Genomic DNA, 25,345 nt, shown 5'->3' with positions numbered 1-25,345 from the left:
ACGCCATCTTGTATCGATCAGGGCCCTACAGTGGCATCGGTCACAGTGGGCCAGACCAGGCCGCACCCGCTATCCAGATCAATGGTGGACATCGAGGTAAACGGGTGCCGGGTTAAATGCTTAATTGACAGTGGAAGCACGGAGAGCTTTATCCACCCAGAACTGGCACAACAACTCTCCCTAAAGGTGGTCCCTACTCAGGGTACCATCTCTATGGCTGATAAAACCCAGACATCGACCATTCTGGGTTACTGCACGGTACAATTGTGCGTTAACGGAACTGTATATGATAATTTTAAAGTATTAATCATGAAGAACCTATGTGCGAGTGTGATCTTGGGCCTGGATTTCCAGTGCAACCACCAAAGCATCACGCTCAAGTACGGTGGGTCCCAGCCGCCCCTCACAGTGTGCGGTCTGGCTACCCTGAAGGTAAAGCCGCCTTCGCTATTCGCGAACCTTACCCCTAACTGCCGGCCAATAGCGACCAAAAGCAGGAGGTACAGCTGGGAGGACAGGCGGTTTATCGCGACCGAGGTAGACAGGCTCCTGAAAGAGCGCATTATTGAACGCAGCAACAGCCCGTGGCGCGCCCAAGTGGTAGTGGTAAGGGGTAGCGAGAAGAAACGGATGGTGATCGACTATAGTCAAACAATCAACAGGTACACCCTACTAGACACCTACCCGCTACCCCGCATATCAGAAATGGTGAACCAAATCGCCCAATACCGGGTGTTCTCCACCATCGACCTCAAGTCAGCGTACCACCAGCTCCCTATCAGACCAGAGGACCGCCCGTACACCGCCTTCGAGGCGAACGGACGCCTCTACCAATTCCTCAGAGTCCCCTTTGGGGTGACGAATGGGGTCTCGGTCTTCCAGAGGGAGATGGACCGCATGGTCGATGACCACCACTTGCAGGCAACCTTCCCCTACCTCGACAACGTCACCATCTGTGGTCACAACCAGCAGGATCACGACTCGAACCTCGAGAGGTTCCTGAAAACCGCACAAAAACTCAACCTCACCTACAACGAGGACAAGTGCGTTTACAACACCACGCGCCTCTGCATACTAGGCAGCGTGGTGGAGAATGGGGAAATCGGGCCAGACCCCGACCGATTGCGCCCCCTACGGGAGCTGCCCCTGCCCAACACTCCCAAAGCCCTGAAAAGGTGCCTGGGGTTATTTTCTTATTATTCCCAATGGGTCCCCAACTACTCCGACAAAGCCCGCCCCCTCTTGAAAGCATCCTCTTTCCCGCTCTCTGCTGAGGCCCACGCCGCCTTCAAAAGCATTAAGCAGGATATTGAGCGGGCCACGCTACAGGCAGTGGACGAGAACACTCCATTTCAAGTGGAAAGTGATGCGTCTGACTTCGCCTTGGCGGCCACCCTCAACCAGGCGGGGCGGCCCGTAGCTTTCTTCTCAAGGACCCTCCAAGGGCCCGAGATCAGACACTCCTCCGTGGAAAAGGAGGCCCAAGCCATCGTGGAGGCAGTGCGCCACTGGCGCCACTACCTAGCCGGCAAATGCTTCACCCTACTTACCGACCAGCGGTCGGTAGCGTTTATGTTCAATAATAAACAGAGGGGGAAGATTAAAAATGATAAGATTCTTAGGTGGCGGATCGAGCTCTCCACCTTCGAGTACGACATCATTTACCGGCCAGGGGCCCTTAACGAATCCCCTGACACCCTCTCACGAGGGATGTGTGCCAGCGCCACCGGGGGTCGGCTACAGACCCTCCACAACGACCTCTGCCACCCAGGGGTCACGCGGCTGTTCCACTTCATAAAGTCCCGTAACTTACCCTACTCGATTGAGGAAGTTCGGTCCCTGACCAGGAACTGCCGCACTTGCGCTGAGTGCAAGCCTCGGTTCTACCGCCCAGATAGAGCCCACCTAATCAAAGCTACACGGCCCTTTGAGCGACTCAGCTTAGATTTCAAGGGCCCACTCCCGTCCGTCGACCGCAATGTCTACTTCCTGAACATTGTGGACGAATACTCTCATTTCCCATTCGCCTTCCCCTGCCCAGACATGACCAGCGCCACGGTCATTAAATGCCTCAACAGCCTGTTCTGCCTGTTCGGTATGCCGAGCTACATCCATACGGATAGGGGGGCGTCCTTCATGAGTGAAGAGCTACGCCAGTACATGCTGTCCAAGGGGATCGCCACGAGCCGTACCATCAGCTACAACCCCCGGGGTAACGGCCAAGTGGAGCGAGAGAACGGGACAGTATGGAAAGCAGTCACTCTAGCTCTAAGGACCAAGGGCCTCCCTATCTCCCGCTGGCAGGAAGTCCTCTCGGATGTGCTCCATTCGATATGGTCGCTATTGTGTACGGCCACTAATACCACGCCTCATGAACGAATGTTTGTCTTTCCCCGTAAATCCACCTCAGGCGTATCCATGCCGTCATGGCTCTCCACCCCAGGTCCGGTACTCGTGCGAAGGCATGTGAGGGGCCACAAGACGGACCCTCTCGTGGAGCCAGTACACCTACTCCACGCCAACCCCCAATACGCATATGTCCGGCACGCCGACGGAAGGGAGGACACCGTGTCCATAAAAGACGTCGCCCCAGCCGGCATCGACAACAACCACGGCAATAGCGGCAACGACGATCACAGCAACTCTTACCCACCCACTACTCTTTCATCACCCCCGGAAGAACACCGACCAACGGCACCCCCACCAACTACCCCTCCAACAACCCTGGCGGCACCCCCGGCAGAGACCCAGGAGGCTACCGGGGACACCCAGCCGACACCCGCGGCACCGCAACAGCCACGTCGGTCGCAGAGGACTATCAAACCCCCGAACAGACTAAATCTATAGAAGGGGTGAATGTGATGAAATATTCCATTCACCACTGCCTGTGACTGAGATCGGTTTCAGTGTCACTTCCCTTCCCCCAGACCTCATTGTATTGTGTACTGGAATGTGCTGTATTGTATACTGGAATGTGCTGTGTGTAGGGCTCCGCCCATACCTGGCCCCGTTTGTAAGCTAACTTCAGTCTGGCCTCAGTCTCCAGAAGGAAGACATCTCTCTCTCTTACGTGTTACTTTCTACGTTAATAAAAGCCTTGTTTTTGTTCTGCTAACTTCGAGTCTCGGAATTATTGAGGCACATCAACATATAAATTGGCCAGAAAAAGTAGTAAACCTGAGGATTGGGAGCAGTTTAGGATTCAACAAAGGAGGACAAAGGGATTAATTAAGAGGGGGAAAACAGAGTATGAGAGTAAGCTTGCAGGGAACATAAAAACTGACTGTAAAAGCTTTTATAGATATGTGAAGAGAAAAAGATTGGTGAAGTCAAGCGTAGGTCCCTTGCAGTCAGAATCAGGGGAATTTATAATGGGGAACAAAGAAATGGCAATACATACTTTGGTTCTGTCTTCACAAAGGAGCACACAAATAACCTCCCAAAGATGTCGCGGAACATAGGGTCTAATGACAGGGAGGAACTGACAGAAATCAGTATTTGTAGGGAAATGGTGTCAGGGAAATTTATGGGATTGAGGGCCGATAAATCCCCAGGGCCTGATAATCTACATCCTAGGGTACTTAAGGAAGTGGCCCTAGAAATAGTAGATGCATTGCTGGTCATCTTCCAAAATTCGATAGACTCTGGAACAGTACCCATGGATTGGCGGGTAGCTAATGTTACCCCACTGTTCAAAAAGGGTGGTAGAGAGAAAATGGGGAATTACAGACCGGTAAGCCTGACATCGGTAGTGGGGAAAATGCTAGAGTCCATTATAAAGGGTGTATTAGCAAAGCACTTGGAAAAAAGTGACCGGATCGGACAAAGTCAACATGGATTTACAAAAGGTAAATCGTGCTTGACTAATCTGCTGGAATTTTTTGAAGATGTAACTGGTAAAATAGATAAGGGAGAACCAGTGGATGTGGTGTATTTGGATTTTCAGAAGGCTTTCGATAAGGTCCCACATAAGAGATTAGCGTGTAAAATTAAGGCACATGGGATTGGGGGCAAGGTATTGACTTGGATAGAAAACTGGTTGGCGGACAGAAAGCAAAGAGTTGGAATAAACGGCTCTTTTTCCGAGTGGCAGGCAGTGACTAATGGGGTACCGCAAGGATCAGTCCTTGGACCCCAGCTATTCACAATATATATTAATGATCTGGCTGAGGGAACTAGATGTAATATCTCCAAGTTTGCAGACGACACAAAGCTGGGTGGGCGTGTGTGCTGTGAGGAGGATGCCGAGAAACTCCAGTATGATTTGGACAGGTTGGGTGATTGGGCAGAAGCATGGCAGATGAAGTATAACGTGGATAAATGCGAGATTATCCACTTTGGTGTCAAAAACAGGAAGGCAGATTATTATCTGAATGGCAATAGATTGGGAGAAGAGGAAGTGCAACGAGACCTGGGCGTCCTTGTGCACCAGTCGCTGAGAGTAAGCATGCAGGTGCAGCAGGCGGTTAAGAAGGCAAATGGTATGTTGGCCTCCGTAGCAAGAGGGTTTGAGTACAGGAACAAGGATGTCTTGCTGCAGTTGTACAGGGCCTTGGTGAGACCACATCTGGAGTATTGTGTGCAGTTTTGGTCACCATATCTGAGGAAGGATGTTCTTGCCATGGAAAGAGTGCAGCGAAGATTCACCAGGCTGATACCTGGGATGACAGGAATGACGTATGAGGAGAGACTGGGTCGATTGGGCTTGTACTTGCTGGAGTTTAGAAGAACGAGAGGGGATCTCATCGAAACTTATAAAATTCTAACAGGACTAGACAGACTAGATGCTAGAAGGATGTTTCCGATGGTCGGAGAGTCCAGGACCAGGGGTCACAGTCTAAGGATAAGGGGTAAGCCATTTAGGACAGAGATGAGGAGGAATTTCTTCACCCAGAGAGTGGTGAAGCTGTGGAATTCTCTGCCAAAGAAGGCAGTAGAGGCCAGTTCATTAAATATATTCAAGAAGGAGTTGGATATATTTCTTAAGGCTAAAGGGATCAAGGGATATGGGGAGAAGGCAAGAACAGGGTACTGGGTTTGGATGATCAGCCATGATCTCATTGAATGGCGGAGCAGGGTCGAGGGGCCGAATGGCCTACTCCTGCTCCTATCTTCTATGTTTCTATGCTAAAGGTACAAAAAAGTAATGTTGAGCAATATCAACAGTTGAAGAAGTTGTCCCTCTTTACCACTGACAAGTTTGCAGGGCATTTCATCATTAACCCCCAAATCTAGGGCCGCTCAAATTTCAGAGTTGAACTAAACCATTACAAGCTTCTGCACTGTTAACACAGATCTATTTTCTTTCCCTGCTGAAATCAACCACAATTGTGCCTGCATGAATTTTTTCAAAGTCTTGAACAAGTGCTAAGATCCGATGAGACTAAAAATTTTCAATTTGCTTTCAAAACACACATACTGAACTAAATTACAATGGTAAAGCACTTAGCCAGTTGAGAGATCAGGTGGACGTATCAGGGCAAGTCAAGCAAATAAAAACACACCAGAGCCTCAGGTAGCTCGTTCACCCCTACATGAAGATTGCAAAAAACAACTTTATCACTTACTCATCTATCCTGATGCATACTTTAGTGCCTAAAAATCAAGTCTATGTACTGAAAGGTTCACTGCATTACTCTTGCTGTGATAGTGGTGAAACTGAAGATAGCTTTCTAAATCTCAGTAATGAATCTTTGAAAGTGCCATACAATCAACTATGAATTTAAAGTTGGTCTCATTTCTCCTATGATGGTTCAGTGGGTAAATAGACACCGTGGTAGCAGAATTTATACACTGCCTGTGCTCAGTTAACTTCTCAGTCAAAGCAACAGTGGGGACACTCAGTAAACAAAGCTACTGGTAGGTGAAGGAGTGAAGAAATCAGCCACAGTCACTGCTCCTAATCATCATCTAATGACAAATGACTACTTATGTGGGTTACCAGGGGCTTGACCTGTGGAATTGCACCACAACACAAATTAGGACTTCCATGAGAAGGTGATTAGAAAAATAATTTTATAAATTCATAAATCAATCTTTTGTTAAATACAAAATGATGTATTACCCAATATGTTTAGTAATTTGGGAGTCATTTAAGGCCCTCTCAGGGAGCACTGTATGGCTAATTAAATGTATATGTACTAAATAAATAACAAGGTCTCAGACTAAAGCATTTACTTGCTATGAGTAACTATTCCATTCCCCAATGTAATCCTTATTTATTGTTTTTACAAATGGAAATTTAGCTTTTCCTCTAGGTGGCAGTGTTTCCCTTTAAATGTTTTGATGAGAAAATTAAATCATTGTGAAAGATTAAAAAAAATAAAAACCATGTACAGCTTCCTTGCTCGGTGAATCCTGTTTATATTTTCCATTTTTAAAATTTAACAATTATTTTTAATTTCTTCCTGCTTCCATACACCATTTTAGTATTGATGAGTGTTCTAGCTGTTGTGCTTTTAAAGTTGATTAAATAATATTGAGAAACGTTATGGCTATTTTCTTAGTGAACCTAAATAAATAGGTCTTGGAAAAAAAAGACCATTTGGGTATTTGGTGACATAGGGTGCTGTCAGAGGAAAATAGGACTAAATATTGCAGTAATACGAAGAAAAAGAGAGAAAAAAGTAGTGGTGTTTCAATACGCAAGTTAAAGATTTCCCATCCTCAACAGCCGCTCCAAAAATCGTGTTTCAGCAAGTAATCTTTAACTTACTCTGTGAGCCACTGCAGACATAACAGTTGGAAAGTTCCATACTCAGGAGAAACAGTCAATGAAACCACAAAATATGTATCTGTGGCAAAAATGAGGTATTTTGATCTAGTTTTAGTTCGTTGTCTCAAATCCAGCTGCTATATATAGGTAGTTAAAAGAAACAACTGCAGTTCAGAACCCTGTACCACTTATTTTGATACAATGTTACAAGTTTGGTGGGTTACATACAATAAAGAGAAATAATTCAAACTTAAACATTGCTGTGTAATTAGTTTAGTCTGCATATGCCTGGCAGTTAACTTTTAAATCTGAGTGGTAGGAAATTGAGTTACAGAATTTGAGACATGACATATGGTAAGTGTAGCATGATTGGTAGGAACAAATTACTTTAGACCCATGTTTCCCAAAGCTTTCCACCACATTCCTCACCTCATCTCTGGGTCTGCTGTAGACTCATTGATAGAGATTGATTGCTATGATTAGTCAATAACTCCATTATCATATCATGCGACTACCAGGATGGTAGAAGACGAACTGGATGGACCCTGGTCTTCTTTCGTCAAACAATTCATGTTCCTATTCAAAATCCAGGAATTCCCAATAAATCTTCCAGGATATAAAAAGGAGCCACTCTGTTTAAATCAAAGAGTTTGCTTGAGGAGTCATTTTGAAAGGAAGCAATTAGTTGGTATCTCTTGATTGAGAGAAAAACTGGTCCACAAAACAGTGCAGATTAATTAGGCTATCACGGTTTCAAAGAAGTTCAAAGAAAAAAAGAACTGTGCGTTATTTTATTTATTTACAAAGAGTTAGCTTCTTTCTTAAGAGTTGTGATCTTTTTATTATGCTGTTCCTTCCACCCAAATCCTTGAATGATGTCTGGTATAAATATATAATTATATGCAGTGACTGTTCTTGTTAAGCTTTAATTTCATAAATTTAATATTAACTTAAAACGAGATCTGATTTGATGCTCTATTGCTTTTGAAGACTTAAGTGATATCTTATGGAGGCATCTCTCTAGTAGCTCAAGGCAATCAGATGGGGTTTGCTGTGTTACCAAAAGCTTACCGAGATCTCAAGGCAAGGATAGACATTCTTGAAGATATTAGGAGTTGGGACTCACCAATGAGTAACTTAAGATCGAGCACCGAAAAAATGATGAGAAAGTTAGAAAAGACCCAAAAATATAACTATTTCTTAGATTTTTTGGATTGATAAAGAACAGTAAGTCAAGTTGCAGTAGCTCTTGTGTTGCTGCAAAACACAATCTTGCTTAAATACTAGAGACAGTGTGCTTGTCATGAACATATAGAGAACTGATATCCAGAGATAGTTGGAGTAAGTCCACTGATTGACATGGTTTTACATTGTATTCAACCAGGAAGGGATGGGTTTTCTATCCATCTTCCCAAACAAGGCTGGTGCTCTCAGTGGTTGGATAAACGTTGTGAAACACTGAAGCTGTCTGTAGTAACATGTAGGGGTGGAATTTCTTGAAAAGTCTCATTTTTTAAGCTATCTTCATCACTTGTTTGTCGCAGTATCGTCTGGATGCAATTACCAATCCAAGAAGCTGAAGGTTTGTAACTGAAGAGAAAATTTGTGTTGTGATTGGGTGAAATGGATTTCCTTCATACAATTTGAATTTATGAATAATTCTCTGAATAAAGAACACCCTTGTTCATGCATTGGAACTCAAAGAGAAAATGTTCAAACTATTTGGAAGAATTGTACCATGTTACAACCTAGATGGCAAAAGAGACCAACATTAAAAACAACTGCTTACGTGTCTTTTTCTTATTCTCACAAGCAACTTTTATTGTTGCCCTTGTATGTTCGCAATTTGTGAATATAAACCATTAGTTAGCAATTCTCCTCATAGTTGCATAGAACTGTATTGTCACACAGATATATTAATCAATGATTTCATACATAACTGACAAAACATTTGTTAAATTCAGTTGTTGGATATACCTATAGTTTGACTGTTACATATTTATCATAAAACATATTTATTACATCAGCCCATTGACAACACTGCAAGATTATTGACACCATCTGAAATTTACCCATGACTTGGCAAAGTTTCTTCCAATTTCACTCAAAGATCCACATTCTATGAGGTTTGTACTGTCTGTGCAACAGTCCACAGGTTACACCGCAGGAAGGACCCTGATGCAGTCAGTCGATGCAGTCATATACTTGTAGCTTCTTGAAGTATTTGCTGAAATGTTCTTGCTACAAACTTGGAAGAGAATTGCTTTGTATTAACATCACCCTTCCAATTGGCAACTTAAATATTTCAGTGGTTTCCTTACAAGGCTGAAGATTAGTACATTGGCATATCGTCAACAGAATAAAGAGCCTTATTCAGACAGTATAATAACAGGCTTGTAGAAGTGTATGCAGAGTGGCCATCAGCAATTACTCCTCACTTGGGAATCTTTAAAAAAAAAAATTATAGTTCAGGATAGAAGTCCACCCCAGTCAACTGAGTCAGAAGGTTGTGGGTTCAAGCCCCACTACAGGGACTCGAGCATAATCCAAGCAGGACTGGGGGAGTGCTGTGTTACCAGAGGTGCCGTCTTTCGAATCAAACGTTAAACCAAAACCCTGTGTTTTACATAGATGGAAAAGAATCCATTGCACTATTTGATGAGAAGAGGGAGAGATCTCCCAGTATCTTGACCAACATTTATCCCTCAACCAACACCACCAAAAAGGCAGATTAACTAGTTATTTATCTCTCTGCTGTTTGCAGATCTTACTGTGTACATATTTTCTGCCTCCGTAACAACAGTGACTACACTTGAAAAACCAGTAATTAATTGGCTTGGAAGTACTTTGGGATGTTCTCAGGATGTGAAAGATGCTGTATTTTTCATAAGGCTCACAACCAACACTGGAACCAAAAAATCACTTCCTGCTTGTTCTCCCATTGATACCTTCTTTTTACAGTTTAGGACTGCAACAATTATGCCACCTTAAGTAACCAAGCTCGTAAATCCTAAAATTTTCTTGAAGTAGAGGAAATGGTTACCAGAGCCCATGCTTCTTACTAAATAAAGAACATGGTTAGTTAGTATTTAGTTTACCATTGTAAATCATCAGTCAGATTCACTGAGCAGCTAGGTACTAACAGCTATTCCCTTCTTCCACTTATATGGTTTTGCAAACTCTACTACCTTAAAAATGACTTTTACCTTGGAGTCCAAGGTTTATATATTCATAGATGGGCTATATGCAGCATCTCCACAAGGGTCTGTATGGAATTCTTGGATTACAGCTAGTTGACAGTATGCAGTTTACACAAAACATGCCATATGCAAGAATCTAGGTTTGCACCAGTGAATGTACAATTTACCTCTACAGTATTTTTCATGTCAAGTTGTTCAGAAACATTGCATTATAGGGCTGTAGATGGTTTTCTAGCCATGATTACACCAAACTGTATAATTGAAATATCAATATGGTCATTAGTGCTAGAACTATGCTATTATTTTTAGGACAGCACAAATGTTAAACAATTCTAGTTGCTTAAACATACACACAAAGTTCTTATTACTGTTGCCAATGTAATAACTAGTGCGTGCGTGGGGCTACATCCCATTTAGGCTCTGTCTAATGGTATCACATTGGCCAAGTATGGTCTGCAAATAATCTTATTTACCATTTACCTGCATCACTTTCTTGCTCCAGGCGGTTGATAATACTGTTGGGTAGGTCTTGTTGAGCGTCTGGGTTGTCCATCCCCACCTCGACAAAATTCTAACGTACTCTCAAACGATTCTTCCTCCTCTTCCTGTTTGCATATATTTAAAAATGCAATCAAACTTCAAAAGCATACATCAAAATAGACTTTTAAAATCACGAGTATGGCACTGGTTATTCTTAAGCTCTTCATTAGACTTGGATATACTTCATAAAACAGCATTTCCACATCTTCTCTTTCTGGGAAATAAAAAAAAGACCAAGTAAACGGTCTCAATTTCTATTAGTTAAAATAGTTTCTTTATTTTAAAAAAGAACTTGTGCAGTGAATAACACAAAAAGAACGAAATCTGAACTGGCCCTCGGGGCCATATGTCCTGTTAAACATGATTTGTAGATCAAACATAATTCACATTCAGGAAAATATACACCATTTCCTGATTCTTGTGTTAGTTTCCAAAGGAATTCTCAACTAAACTTCTTTATTAAATATTCAGTTTTCTAACAATTCAAAGTTCAATTCATACTGTTTACTGGTGTTGTAGTTACAATAGGAACATGAGAACAGGAGTAGACCATTCAGCCTCTCGAGCCTCTTCCACTACTCAATTAGATGATGGCTGATTTGTATCTTAACTCCATCTACCCGCCTTGGTTTCATAACCCTTAATAGCTTTGCCTGACAAATCTATCAAACTCACTTTTGAAATTTCAATTGACCTGGCCTGAACAGTTTCTGGGTGAGAATGTTCCAGATTTTCACGACCCTATGTGTGAAGTGCTTCCTGACATCACCCCTGAATGGCCTAGCTCTAATTTTCAGTTTAAGTCTCCTTGTCTGGGCGTCCCCCACCAGCAGCAATAGTTTCTCTATCTACCCCATCAAATCCTTTAATCATTTGAAACACCTTAATTCGATCTCCCCTTAATCTTCTACACTCAAGGGAATTCAAGCCTAGTTTATGCAAGCTGTCCTCATAATTTAACCCTTTTAGCCCGGGTAGCATTTTGGTGAATCTGCACTGCACCCCTTCTAAGGTTAAGATATTCTTCCTGAGATGCGGTGCCCAGAACTGAACGCAGTACTCCAGATGCAGTCTAACCAGAGCTTTCTAGGACTTCCTCCCCATTGTATTCAAGCCCTCTAAAGATAAAGGCTAACATTCCATTAGCCTTATTAATGATTAATTATACCTGGACACACATTTTTAGTGATTGCTGTACAGTGAGGACCTGGAACTCACTGCCGACGGAAGTGGTGGAAGCGGAGACACTCAATGTTTTCAAGGAGAAACTGGATAGGCACTTGAGGAAAATAAACTTGCAGGGCTACGGGGATAGAGTGGGGAATGGGACTGACTGGATCGCGCCACAGAGAGTCGGCATGGACTCAATGGGCTGAATGGCCTCCTTCTGTGCCGTTATGACGCTATGGACCCCTAAATCTCTGCTTCTCCAGAGGTCCTAAGCTACTTACCATTTAGAAAATACTCTGATCTATCTTTCTTGTTACTAAAGAGGATGATCTCACACTTCCCCACACTGATCTCCATCTGTCAGTTTTGCCCACTCAATCTATCAATATCCCTTTGCAACTTTCTGCTTCCATCTACACTACTTACTGTGGCATATAACTTAGTGCTGGCAGCAAGCTTGGATATATGATTCTCTATTCCTTCATCTAAGTTATTTAGAAATATCGTGAAATGCTGAGGACCGAGTACAGATCCCTGGGGGACACCATGATTCACATCCTGAAATGGAGGTAAATTTTCATCTCTATCACCTGGGCATTAAACATTCAAACATAAGGTGCAACCATAATCAGCGAATCTTACAGCACAGGAGGTCATATGGCCGAGCGTGCCTATGCCATCTTTGAAAGAACTATCCAATTTGTCCCATTCCCCTACAAATGTTCCCTTTTGAAAGTTACTATTGAATCTGCTTCCACTCCCTTTCACAGCGCATAAAGTAAAATGTGGCTGAATGTGGCCCCTTACAGAACCTGCCCAATTTTCCTTCGATTAAAATTAACAGAAGGAAAATACACCGAGTTCTATAGGGGCATGTAATCCTCCACCCAGCTTTTCCTTTCTATGCTCCATCCAAGTGATGCCTAACGCCCAGGTAAAGACAAAAATCTATTCCAATGCCTTTGATGGTGGGATTCCTAATCTTAGGTTAATGGCTGTATCGCTGTTTGAATGGATATTAATATGTAAATGTTTACTTGACGGCACCGATTTGATTTGCGTGGATAATAAAGTTTAATATTGTGCAAACAAGCAACTTTCAAAAGTTAAATAAAACAAAATGCTGGAAATACTCAGCAGGTCAGGTATCATCTGTGGAGAGAGAAACACTTTAAAAGTTCACAGAATTGTTATATAAAAGCAGTACTAATTTAGTTGCTGCTATGATATTCTTCTAATCCTTATGGTCACAAATGTTGGTACAGTCCCAACAATTATATTGCCGTTTACAATTTTAAAAGATAAGCTGTTTGCCAATAGCACAGGATGGCAACTTGTACACATACATTCAACATTACAGCTGCAGGCAAACAGCACACTGCAGATATAGATAGGTGAGCAACACTCACAAAAATAACCCCATGAAAGGCGTTAACAGATTGTAAACAAACTATAATTAGAAACTATGTACATTTGCATGTTGCTTCAATAATGGCAAAAAGTGGCATATGAAACACTTGTATTCTAACAGTGCTGCATGCAAAATTTTACCATATTTTGACGTGTTTTTAAAAAGCATTTTGTTACAACAATTAAACAATTGGGCATTTTTTGCATAGCATAAATGTTGCACAATTTGTAGTTGCACAATCACACGGCAATATTCCCATAACTCTGTTTATACAGGAAAATTTGTAGAAGTTGGATATGAAAAGGAAAACAAAAAAATTACAGAACAAATGTGATTTGGGGTGGGGGTCCCATTGCTTTCTGCCCAATGCCTTAGAGCTGTTATATCACTGAAATATCAGACAATTAAGCATTTGGGACACATCTAGGCATGCTACAAGAGTCGCAGTCAGCCACCTACAAATGCATCAGGCAGGTGACCGATGCGTTATTCACAAATGCCAGTAGATAATTTCTTTTCCAACTGATCACAGCAGTCAGACGGAGAGAGCATTGGAGTCCATAGATCTGGCTGTCTTTCCACTAGTGCAGGGTGCCAGAAACCCCACACACTCGTAACCACAAGGACTTCCACTCCATTAACATTCAACTCGTGCAACCACAAGAGGTTCATGCACGTCTATGTCCAATATCCAGGTAGCTGCCATGATGCCTTGTATATTACGTCAGTCTAATATCCCCCCTGGCACCAGTCTTAGAGGATGGCTGCTTGGGGATAAGGGATACCCTCCTCCTACCATGGCAGATGACACCTCTTCGGAACAGCACCACTCCACAGCAGAACAGATACAACAGTAGCCACATCACCATAAGGTGCGTCATAGAACAGGCGATTGGGATGCTCAAGTTGCAGTTCAGGTGCCTTGATATATTCCTCTAGGTCTAAAAACCCAAAAGGAAAAGCGATCCAACCATGGCTAACAAAAGAAATGAAAGCTAGTATTAAGTCAAAGAAGGAAGCTTATAAAGTTGCCAGAAAAAGTGGTCAGCCTGAGGATTGGGATCTTTTTAGAAATCAGCAAAGGGAAACCAAGAAATTGATAAAGGGAAAATCGAATGAGCGCAAACTAGCGAAAAATATTAAAAAAGGGATTGTAAAAGCTTCTATAGGTATTTGAAAAGGAAAAGACTGGCGAAGGTAAATGTAGGTCCTTTACAGTCAGAGACGGGAGAATTTATAATGGAGAATGAGAAAATGGCAAAGAAATTAAATAAATACTGTTTATGTTTTCACGGAGGAAGAAACAAAAAACCTCCCAGAAATACGAGAAAACCAAGGGTGTGGCGAGAATGAGAAACTTAAAGAAATTATTAGTAAAAAAAAGTACTAGCAAAATTAATGGGACTAAAAGTCGATAAATCCCAAAGACCGGATGACCTACATCCTAGGGTTTTGAAAGTAGTGGCCATTGGGATAATGGATGCATTGGTTGTCACCTTCCAAAATTCTATAGATTCTGGAATGGTTCCTGCAGATTGGAGGATAGCAAATGTAACCCCGCTATTTAAGAAAGGAGGGAGAGAAAACGGGGAACTTACTGACCTGTTAGCCTCACATCAGTAGTTGGGAAAATGCTGGAATCTATTATAAAAGATGCAATAACTGGGCACTTAGAAACTAATAGTAAGATTGGGCAGAGTCAACATGGATTTATGAAAGGGAAATCCTGTTTGACAAACCTATTGGAGTTCTTTGAGGATGTAACTAGTGGAGTAGACAAAGGGGAACCGGTAGATGTGGTGTATCTGGATTTTCAGAAGACCTTCGATAAGGTCCCACACAAGAGGTTGGTGAACAAAATTAGGGCACATGGAATTGGGGGTAATATGCTAGCATGGTTGAGAATAGGTTAACAGACAGAAAACAAAGAGTAGGAATAAACTGATCTTTTTCAGGATGGCAGGCTGTGACTAGTGGGGTACTGCAAGGATCGGTACTTGGGCCGCAGCTATTCAGAATCGATCTCAATGATTTGGATGAGGGGACTAAATGTAACATTTCCAAATTTGCTGATGATAGAGAGCTAGGTGGCAGTGTCAGTTGTGAAGAGGCTTCAAGGGGATCTCGACAGGCTCAGTGAGTGGGCGAGAACATGGCAGATGGATTATAATGTGGATAAATGTGAAGTTATACACTTTGGTAGAAAAAACAGAAAGGCAGAGTATTTCCTAAATGGTGAAAGATTGGGGAATGCAGATGCTCAAATGGACCTGGGTGTCCTTGTACATGAGTCACTGAAAGTGAATGTGCAGGTGCAGCAAGCCATTAGGAAGACAAATGGTATGCTGGCCTTCATTACAAGAGGATTTGAGTACAGGAGTAAAGAAGTCTTATTCCAATTATATAGGACCTTGGTGAGACCACACCTGGAGTACTGTGTACAATTTTGGTCTCCTTACCTAAGGAAGGATATACTTGCCATAGAGGGAATGCAACGAAGGTTCACGAGATTGATTCCTGGGATAAACATAGAAACATAGAAGATAGGAGCAGGAGTAGACAATTCGGCCCTTCGAGCCTGCTCCGCCATTCAATGAGATCATGGCTGATCATCCAAATTCAGTACTCTATCCCTGCCTTCTCCCCATATCCCGTTAGCCTTAAGAAATATATCCAACTCTTTTTTGAATATATTTGATGAACTGGCCTCCACCGCCCTCTGTGGCAGAGAATTCCACAGGTTCACCACACGATGGGTGAAGAAATTCCTCCTCATTTCAGTCCTAAATGGCTTGCCCCTTATCCTTAGACTATGACCCCTGGTTCTGGACTCCCCGGCCATCATAAACATCCTTCCTGCATCTAGTCTATCCAGGCCTGACAGAATTTTATAGGTTTTGATGAGATCCCCTCTCAATCTTCTAAACTCCAGTGAGTATAATCCCAATCGACACAATCTCTCCTCATACGTCATTCCTGCCATCCCAGGTATCAGCCTGGTGAATCTTCGCTGCACTCCTTCCATGGCAAGAACGTCCTTCCTCAGGTAAGGCGACCAAAACTGCACACAATACTCAAGGTGCGGTCTCACCAAGGCCCTGTACAACTGTAGCAAGACATCCTTGTTCCTGTACTCGAACCCTCTTGCTACGAAGGCCAACATACCATTTGCCTTCTTAACCGCCTGCTGCACCTGCATGCTTACCTTCAGCGACTGGTGCACAAGAACACCCAGGTCTCTTTGCACTTCCCCTTCTCCCACTCTATTGCCATTCAAATAATAATCTGCCTTCCTGTTTTTGCCACCAAAGTGGATAACCTCACATTTATCCACATTATAGTGCATTTGCCATGTTTCTGCCCAATCACCCAATCTGTCCAAATCGTACTGGAGTTTCACGACATCCTCCTCACAGCTTACCTTCCCACCCAGCTTTGTGTCGCCTGCAAATTTGGAGATATTACATCCAATTCCATCGTCCAGATCATTAATATATAGTGAACAGCTGGGGTCCTAGGACCGATCCTTGCGGTACCCCACTAGTCACTGCCTGCCACTCTGAAAACGACCAGTTTATTCCAACTCTCTGCTTTCTGTCCGCCAACCAGTTCTCTATCCAAGTCAATACCTTGCCCCCAATCCCATGTGCCTTAATTTTGCACGCTAATCTCTTATGCGGGACCTTATCGAAAGCCTTCTGAAAGTCCAAATACACCACATCCACTGGTTCTCCCTTATCTATTTTACTAGTTACATCCTCAAAAAATTCCAGTAGATTAGTCAAGCATGATTTACCTTTTGTAAATCCATGTTGACTTTGTCCGATCCTGTCACTACTTACCAAGTGCTCTGCTATTACATCTTTTATAATAGATTCTAGCATTTTCCCCACTACTGTCGTATGGGACTGTCGTATGGGAAGAGATTGAGTAAACTAGGCCTGCATTCTCTTGAATGAGAGGGGATCTCATTGAAGCATACAAAATTATTACAGGACTTGATAGGGTGGATGCTGGGAGATTGTTTCCCTTCACTGGGGAGTCTAGAACCAGTCGCCACAGCCTCAGGATAAAGGGTAGGCCATTCAGGACTGAGATGAGAAGACATTTCTTCAGAGGGTGGTGAATCTTTGGAATTCTCTAGCCCAGAGGGTTGTGGAGGCTCAGTCATTGGGTATATTCAAAACAGAAGTCAATAGATTTCGGACTAGTTAAGACATCAAGGGATATGGCGAGAGGGCTGGTGAATGGAGTTGAGGCAGAAGATCAGCCGTGATCTCATTGAATGGCGGAGCAGGCTCGAAGGGCCTACTCCTGCTCCTATTTCTTATGTTCTTATGTCTGGAGGCTCTCTGCAATACTCACCAGTGAGGGTATCCAGAATAATTGTGGCATGTTGCGTCCTGCGTAACATCGCTCAACAAGAGGACTGGAGGTGCAGGAGGAAGTAGATCTGCAAGGCTCATCATCTGATGAGAAAGAGGATGGTGAGGAGGAAGATGGAGGACAAGAGACACAGCGTGCAGATTATCTTGCGGCCCAAGGGATGTTCGCATAGCTCGGTGCTTCATATACAAAACCTGTCACTTCTACCACTCGTACATTACCAGACCCCCTTGCATGAACAGACCTGCAACCTTAACTCCATTGCTTTGCCATCGTCCAACTTGTCACCTTGAAAATATCAATCCCACTGCTACACCCATGATATAAAAACCAGACATAGAAATTGCCTTGAAAGTAGGGCACACGAAAGTGAAAAAGGCTTTAATGTGCGCCAGAAACCAAATTTCAACCAATTAATGCAACACCCAAGCGTGAACCCCAAGTGATCTTTCTATCTGTTCGTTTCCTAGTTCTACCAATTCCATGAGGTGCTACTCCAGCAGCTTGAGCAGAAATGGTGGTAGACTGCGGAGATGCTCACGGCAGACGTCATCTGGGTGCTGGAGCCCACGAGGGCCTTGCTACTGACTGTTCCTCCTGGACTTCTGCCGGGGCTGGAGTTCAGGCATCGTGTTGGGTATTGGTCGAGTGGGTGGCAATGGATGAAATCTGTTCACATCCTGAGAGAGGCCTGCACATACAGCACCCATTCCGCCAACCACCGTGCCTTGGGACAGCGACACATTAATCCTACTGGTCTGCAGGAGAGCAAACTGGAGAAGAGTGATACCTTAGAAGCTCAAATCTACTTTGTCCACCAACTTCTCCAAGGTGAAACAGACATCGGAGCCCAAAGTCTGCATCGCCGATGTATGAGCCTCTAAGGATAGAAAGGCTGGTAGCACTGACTCCTGCTGTGCGGGCTCAGCTGCAGTATCCATGGAGGGGCCCACACACTCCATGGTAGATTGCAGAGTTGATAACTCCTGCAAAAGCACCACACGGATGGTGGAAATGGACTCCTCCATCCTCCCTGCCAGAGTGGACAGTGCCTGGCAGGACTGCCAACACCTCACCCATTTATTCCTGTACCTCCAGTATTCTCCTTTTTATGGCTGGCCCCCAGAGTTCTACATCTCTGTCCAGCTGAACAGAGCTTGAAGAGAACAGTGCCCTCCGGCATGTATTCATCTTGACTGTCCCTGCTCCTGCTCACTTGTGCTGTGAAACTCAGCAGGTGCCAGCCCATCGATCTAACACGCCCATTTGAAGTGCCAGTATCTGCGCTGGTGCCTACAACACATGTAGTGTGCTATGGTGCTTCACCATAATGGATGAGGTCCTCTGAGAAATCTTTCTTCTGTGGGCAGGGGCTTGTGTTCTTCATGTGAAGGCCCTGGAGAAAAGAAGGAAGGCTGAAGATTTATTAATGGTACTTAGATGTTTATGGTCAAATGCTTCATGTGCACATTATGGTTGATGCATTGAAGTTGGCTAAAGTTGCAGTTGGTCGTAGATGAGGGGTGCAAGGTTAAATCTGTCCCCCTGCTCCGCCAACCTCGCCATCACATATGCTCAGGGTGCTGGAGGTGCCGCTTATATCCAGTGCCTCCTCTTCTGCCAAGATGACTTCCACGAACTCCAGCAGTCCTCCGCTGGTCCTGGCCCTCTCCCTGGTACTCTACGTTCTCTTCTACAAAAGGAGGTAAAACTGCGTTATTAGCGGCTAGCAAGAATGTGTTTTCACAGGTAGTGCATACTGTAAAAGTGATAATCAGGCAGATGTAAAAGGAGTGGGGATGTATTTGCTTTTGTGGAAATTGACTAGTGTGATTTGAGTAGGTTTGCGGAGAAGAGGTGCAGGTCGAACAGCTCAGAGATGAGATGAGAGGATGGTGTTATTGGCAGCAATGAAAGAAGGAAACAACAGATGAGCATGTGTAAGGAATGAAGGTGAAAGGTGGTACAGTGCATCATTGTGATTGGTGGTGAGGAGTGGTGTGAATGGTGTTTGATGGACAAGAGGGAGTGGAAGGAGATGCATTGCAGGAGATGGGTGAAGAAGGATGTGTCCTGACCTAGGTCATTGAAATGTTTCCTGCACTGAATCCAGGTTCTTGGTGTCACGCTCTTGCTGACTTCCTCAGCCACCTCAATTCATGATTGTGGTTATGACAGCAGGCATCTTCTTCCCACCTGTGAGGAACATCACATCCCTTCTTGCCCTCACTACACCGAGCATTACCTTCAAGGAAGCATCGTTGAACCTGGGGTCAGCTGCCCCCTCTTGGAAGACATATTTCCAATCGTCAGCTTTTGTTTACAGTTTTCACAGTCCTTTCCGTCAGCCTACCTTGCAGAGGTAGACTGAACCTTTAAAAAGTGGCCAAGAAATTGCACCATGGAGCTGGGCAGCACACATGGAGGCACATCATTCCAGCGAGGAACTCAGAAGATTCACTTTAATGACAGCTGGCCGCTAAAATCAGCCAGGATTCGTTGCACGGATGCTGTGGGTTCATCACCCAACAACACCCTCACACATCGTGTTCCTGTCTCCGGGTTAATAATCGGGGTCCACGTGTCTGGCAAGAGTCCCTTATAAAGTTCAGTGAAAATCTGCAAAGATACTTCACACATTATAATATATTGTTGAGCTACAGAATGCTGACACGCATGCAGCATTAATTTTCACAGAAATTCTCCCAATCGTCCAAGATTTCTCCGGAATTTCCTGTAGATCTTAAGTTACAGCAATCGAGAGATCCCCCACCCCAACTCTCAAATGGGGTTTTTTGGGTCCATTTATATTCCTTCCAATTTTAGCACAATGGGTGACTTATCAGTGATCTATCTCTATGTTGCCCTGTAATCATTACTAGGAGGTGCACAAAATGGCCCATGGTCATTCTAGTCAATTTCTCCCTCTTTCCCCTCCATTCCCCCCCATTCAACACCATATCAAACTGCAAGATGCAGATATGAAGTTTGCAATCTGGATCCTGTCATCAAGGAAGTGGAGTGACAATTACACAAATATAGGCAGCCCACTACTTCCAGATGCAGCACAGCAGTAAACAAATTCTCCGCCATGAAGGGCTGGGACGCCATGCTTTTCCTTTCTACTGTTGAGGAACCTGCTGTACATTTTCAGCATATACTGCTTTTATTTCAGAATGCAATACGATGTCATCACAACACAAAACCCAGTTTTTGGCTTTTTGGAAAACAAACGCTAAGAAAATGACCAGTAAAGTGCAACACAAATTTACTTTTAGCCATCTGAATTCCTTTCACAGCAGTGTGAACTAAAAATGTGAGTAAGTCTAAGAATTTTCAATAGAACCAATAGATGAAATTAAGACAGGCAAAATCTAGCAACATTTGTAAGTTAGAATTGACACATTCTTCTTACAATTATGGATGATCTCAAACATGAAAATGTCAAGACTGTCTCAAACGGAATGCAATGTATGGTTAAGCACAAGTTTAAATTTAACATTTATGGTTAATACAGTAATAATGTTGACACTGCAGAAAAATATTAATGCTCACAGAATGTAAGGTTTCATATAAATGCTGTAGACAGGAGATATTTTACTCGTATGATTCTTCCCCAGACAGTGGTTTGTGTCCAACTCAACAATAATTTAATAATCACCAATTTTGAACCAGATCTAACAAAACCCATGAACATTCATCCTAGTTGGTTATCAGAGTTCACTTTGGAGAACAACATTTCAGATTAGTCTTAATTCTTTCCAATTCCTAACTGAAGGAATAAATACAATTAATTTGAATTTATAAAATACTAGATGATAGTAATTTGTGGCATTGTAAAACTAACATTTAATTTTATTTCTTAAATTTAAAAAAAACCTGAATACTCACTTTAACCTTCACTGTTTGTGTACATTGCAAATACATGTAATTCAGTGGCCTTTGCTGCTGTTTATGAATTAACCAAGTTGAAAGCTTACATGAACCCACATGAATTGAAACTTGAGCAAATATATTTGTCAGCTTCTTTCTGAAAATATACAGTCTGAGCACAATTTAAAAACTAGAACATATTTTGGGCAAGAAAAGGAGTTTATTTTTGATTAGAGATACTATACTTAAATTAGTGCAAGTCCAGGATTATGGTTATTTTCCAAAAAGCCCCCAAGGAGTTTCTATTTCAGTCAGATCTACCATAAAGCATTACTTACTCTGTAATTCATATCACCATCAGGCTACAGTTCTGTAACTCTGGTCTTTGCAGAATAACCTGAAATGAATGGCTGCTCTGCAGCCACCAGAACATTTCACAAGAACAGACAGATTTCACTTACACCAGTTTGATCACTGAGCTCGTCTACTAGGAAGTCTGGCGTACAACTTAGCTTTTGTTCCAAGGTGCACTTCCTAAACTAGAACCAGACAATGCTTGCTGAGTATTTGGAAAATTAGGAAGTACAATTATAGGTTTACAATGGTTAAACCACATACAAGTAAATTTTTATATAAAACATTTCAAAGATTTTTTTCAAACAATGCTGTAGTGTACCAAATATATTAATAGCAAATGATTTACAATACCAAACCTTGTTTGGCACTTGGTTTAGGAAATAAATTCCAACTCTCAATTCATAATCTGAACAAAAAGCATCCCGAACTCCATTTTCTTCCTATTAAACATTATGGGGCTCTTCCCCCAATGGTTCAGATTGTAAAAACTCTGCCCAATGTTGAACTGAGTTATGCAGACAAGGTAGTCTCCATTTTCAACCTCCAGTCTGTGATAAGTGATCAGATTTTCCAATGTGGTGGCAAGGAGCTACAGTTGGTTTCAAAGTCTTTGGGTCAAAGTGTACTGAAAAAAACCCAGCCAAAGTGCTACAGGGGTTGACATGTGGATGTCAGTTGAAGATGGGACCAAACTTGCCTATAATGACCTCCTTAATAAAATAGCTTAACAACCAACACATGAATGACCCAATGTAGCAAAGGACATTTATTGCTTGCTGATAAGTACCCCCGTATGACTCAGTATTTTCAAGAGAGGGAAGAAAATTTAAAGGGGGTAGGGGGAACATGGGTGAATGTCCTCTACTTAGCCTGTGAGAAATACTACGAAATAGAAGCTGCCTGGCTGTTTGGGGAAGAGGAAGAAAGTAGAGACAAAGAAAAAGCGAGAAAGAGAAAGAGCAAAAGAGAAAGGGTAAGAGAGAGAGAAAAAAAGCTAGACTGTATAAAAAGTCCTTAGCTACTTATGATATAATATAAATATATAAAAAAACAGACCACAGCAACCAAGGTGTCAAAATATGAACCCACTGAATGATCTGACCAACTCTCCAACTTCAGACCTCATGTTACTGAATTTTACAGAACCACACAAAACAGTAAGCCATATTTTTCTCCGGTAAATGCACCTCAACTATTTTAGCGATGTGTACATTTGTATGTTAACAGACACAACAGAAGAGAAATTGCAAGAGAACAGAGGAGGTTGTGACAAAATGTATAAAACTTTTATTGCAGATAATACATTTTAATACATTTTTCACTATTTGTGATTCAAGTTTTTTTTTTAAAGAGCAATCATGCTGTGATGTGAAATTGGGTCATCTCTTAAAGGCTGCAATCGTCGGTGCACACTCCGATGTGGTCGAACACTAGGGATCCTTCACTCCATTAGGGAATTCTAAAATATGGTGAATAAAATAAAATGTTACGTGTTGTAGCTAGTTTTGTGCAACTAGCTTACTGAATGAATCCAAAATGAAACACGTGTTATTCTATACTCAATGTGATTTAGTCCCACATTTAAGCTCAAGCAGTGAACAACTGGCAGATTTTGACAAGTCAGTCCCACACTTAAAAAGATGAAAATTGTAGCTGACACATATCACTATCCTGTATTAATAATCTTAGATAACCAGCAAAATGAACATTTGAGCATAGCTTTAAAAGAATTAATCACAATTTACATGCAAGGTATTTCAGTGTGTATAATGAAGTTCACCAGAAATTAGATACTTCCGTATCTGGTTGCTGTAACCTGAGGGTGAACTCCAAAACAAATTGGAAACTAAAACGGCTTCATTACAGAATAAATGTTATTTTCCATTTAATTCAGACTTTGTACCAATACAGTTGTGACTTCCGATATGCAGTAGCGAACATTAGTATCCCACCGCCCCTTTCCATTCTCACCAATGATCAGTTTTGTCAGCAATTACCTCCATTTCTTTGTGGAACATTTGTTTATCCCCATGTGCCGCTCTCTTCAATCAGTAATGTGTTGCTTCACATGATAGCAATTTGTAATGCAATAATGAGGGATAAAAACATTTCCTGCTATTACAACTGCTACCCAGTGCCTTGTGCTGTAAAATTTGTGGGTGTTGACATCTGGTGAGGATAGGATCAGGTATAATGCCCTACAATCAACTAGCCTGGCAGCACTTAGGCTTAAACATGAAGTACTGCAACCCAACATCAGTCACCAACGTTGTAAGAGAAGGGGAAAAAAGATTAGACAAACCAATCATGGCAGGTAGAGTGCACAGAACCAAGCCATAGTGCCCAACACTGCATTCAAATGTGGATAAACATGACTGGCAAGTTAGCATCCATTTAAGGAATATTGATCTCAATTTAAAAGCACAACATTCGATCTGGAATGTTCAACAGTTTGTTCTTTTAACCCAAGCACCACTGATGAAATGTGTTTCAGTGATGCTCAGCTACCTATGCCAAGTTAGATCACTGGCAGCTTAGAGTAATTCAGTCAGATTTTAGCATTATAGATTGACATAGTCACTCCAATGATACAATGAAGTCTAACTACAATGTTCAGTCTCCTGAATGCAGCAAAATCTAATCTTGGAAGGCATCTGCAGCAATTAATGATGCCCCAGTTTAAACTTACATTAGTCCCAGCAGTTTTGAAAGGAGGATGCACAGCAAGACAAGTTACAAAAAACCAACAAATTAACTGAAAAGTTATACAAATTCAAATATTTAACAATGTGAAATAAGTTAAATCAGGTAGGTTAAAACAAGATAATAAAAACTACAAAATATCAGTTAAAAGGAATTCCTTTTGTCAAAACATCCCAAAGAACTTCACAAAAAGTTCATTTTTCATTTAAATTAAGTGCAGTGGCCTAAAGAAGCAACTTATTTACTAAAAATATAGTCAATAGTACTGAATCACAAAAATTAAGTTAAAATAGTTTGTGCAAAACAGAATAGAGTAAAAAGACCAACTACTGGAAAAGCAGAAACAATTTTAAATTTCTTGTTTAAAATGATCAAAAATAGTTTACTAGTAAAGGACGGTTACAATGGTATAGCATCTCAAGATACGAGAAGCTTTATTAATGTAATATTAAGATCTGTTTCTTCACCATGCTGCGAAAGCCGAAATTTTAAAACAAAAGTGTCTGGTCCAGGGAGGCATAGAATCTTCTGTAACTGGCAACCGTCTTAAAAGGCTAAATGTTCAAGCTTTCCTTTTCTTTCTCTTTCCTGAATCTTGGATTTTCATCTTAATTAGCCTAGTAGTTCAAGCTACTTAAGTACCAAACTGAAATGAGCAATATTATAAAACAGAAAACATTTATGTAGCATGTTTCAGCCAGATAAAAATTAAAATGGGTAATATTTAATGGAGATAAACACAAAATCTGCAAATTCTAGTAAACTGAAACAGAAAATACTGGAGAAGTAAAGCAGGTCAGTCAACATCTGAAATAAAGAAATGTTAACATTTCTTTCAGATACTGACTGATTTGCTATGCATCTGTAACATGTATTTTAAAAATTAAAATGTTGGCAATCACAGCACTAAACTGAGAAACATCATTCAGCACACAGTTCATCAGCCTCATTTGTCTTCCCCTTACATCATCCTGCTCAGCCTGGAGAAAG

At 42.1% G+C, this 25,345-nt stretch overlaps 1 protein-coding gene across 2 annotated transcripts in view; it reads right to left on the bottom strand.

Annotated features, from left to right (window-relative positions):
- Window positions 1-22,914: 22,914 nt before the first annotated feature.
- tdrd3 (tudor domain containing 3) overlaps window positions 22,915-25,345 on the bottom strand; it is a 113,355-nt gene continuing 110,924 nt past the window's right edge. For both annotated transcript variants that reach the window (XM_085998660.1, XM_085998661.1), the window contains exon 13: window positions 22,915-23,111. In XM_085998660.1, coding sequence (XP_085854786.1) covers window positions 23,094-23,111 — 18 coding nt within the window. In that variant the 3' untranslated portion in view covers window positions 22,915-23,093. The remainder of the gene's footprint in view (window positions 23,112-25,345) is intronic.

The sequence above is a fragment of the Somniosus microcephalus genome, chromosome 10 (assembly GCF_052327205.1).
Source record: "Somniosus microcephalus isolate GS21.2 chromosome 10, FLI_Smic_1.0, whole genome shotgun sequence".
Classification (NCBI taxonomy): Eukaryota; Metazoa; Chordata; class Chondrichthyes; order Squaliformes; family Somniosidae; genus Somniosus; species Somniosus microcephalus.
The sequence above is the reverse complement of the archived record's forward strand: the minus strand, read 5'-3'. Positions and strand labels throughout refer to the sequence as shown.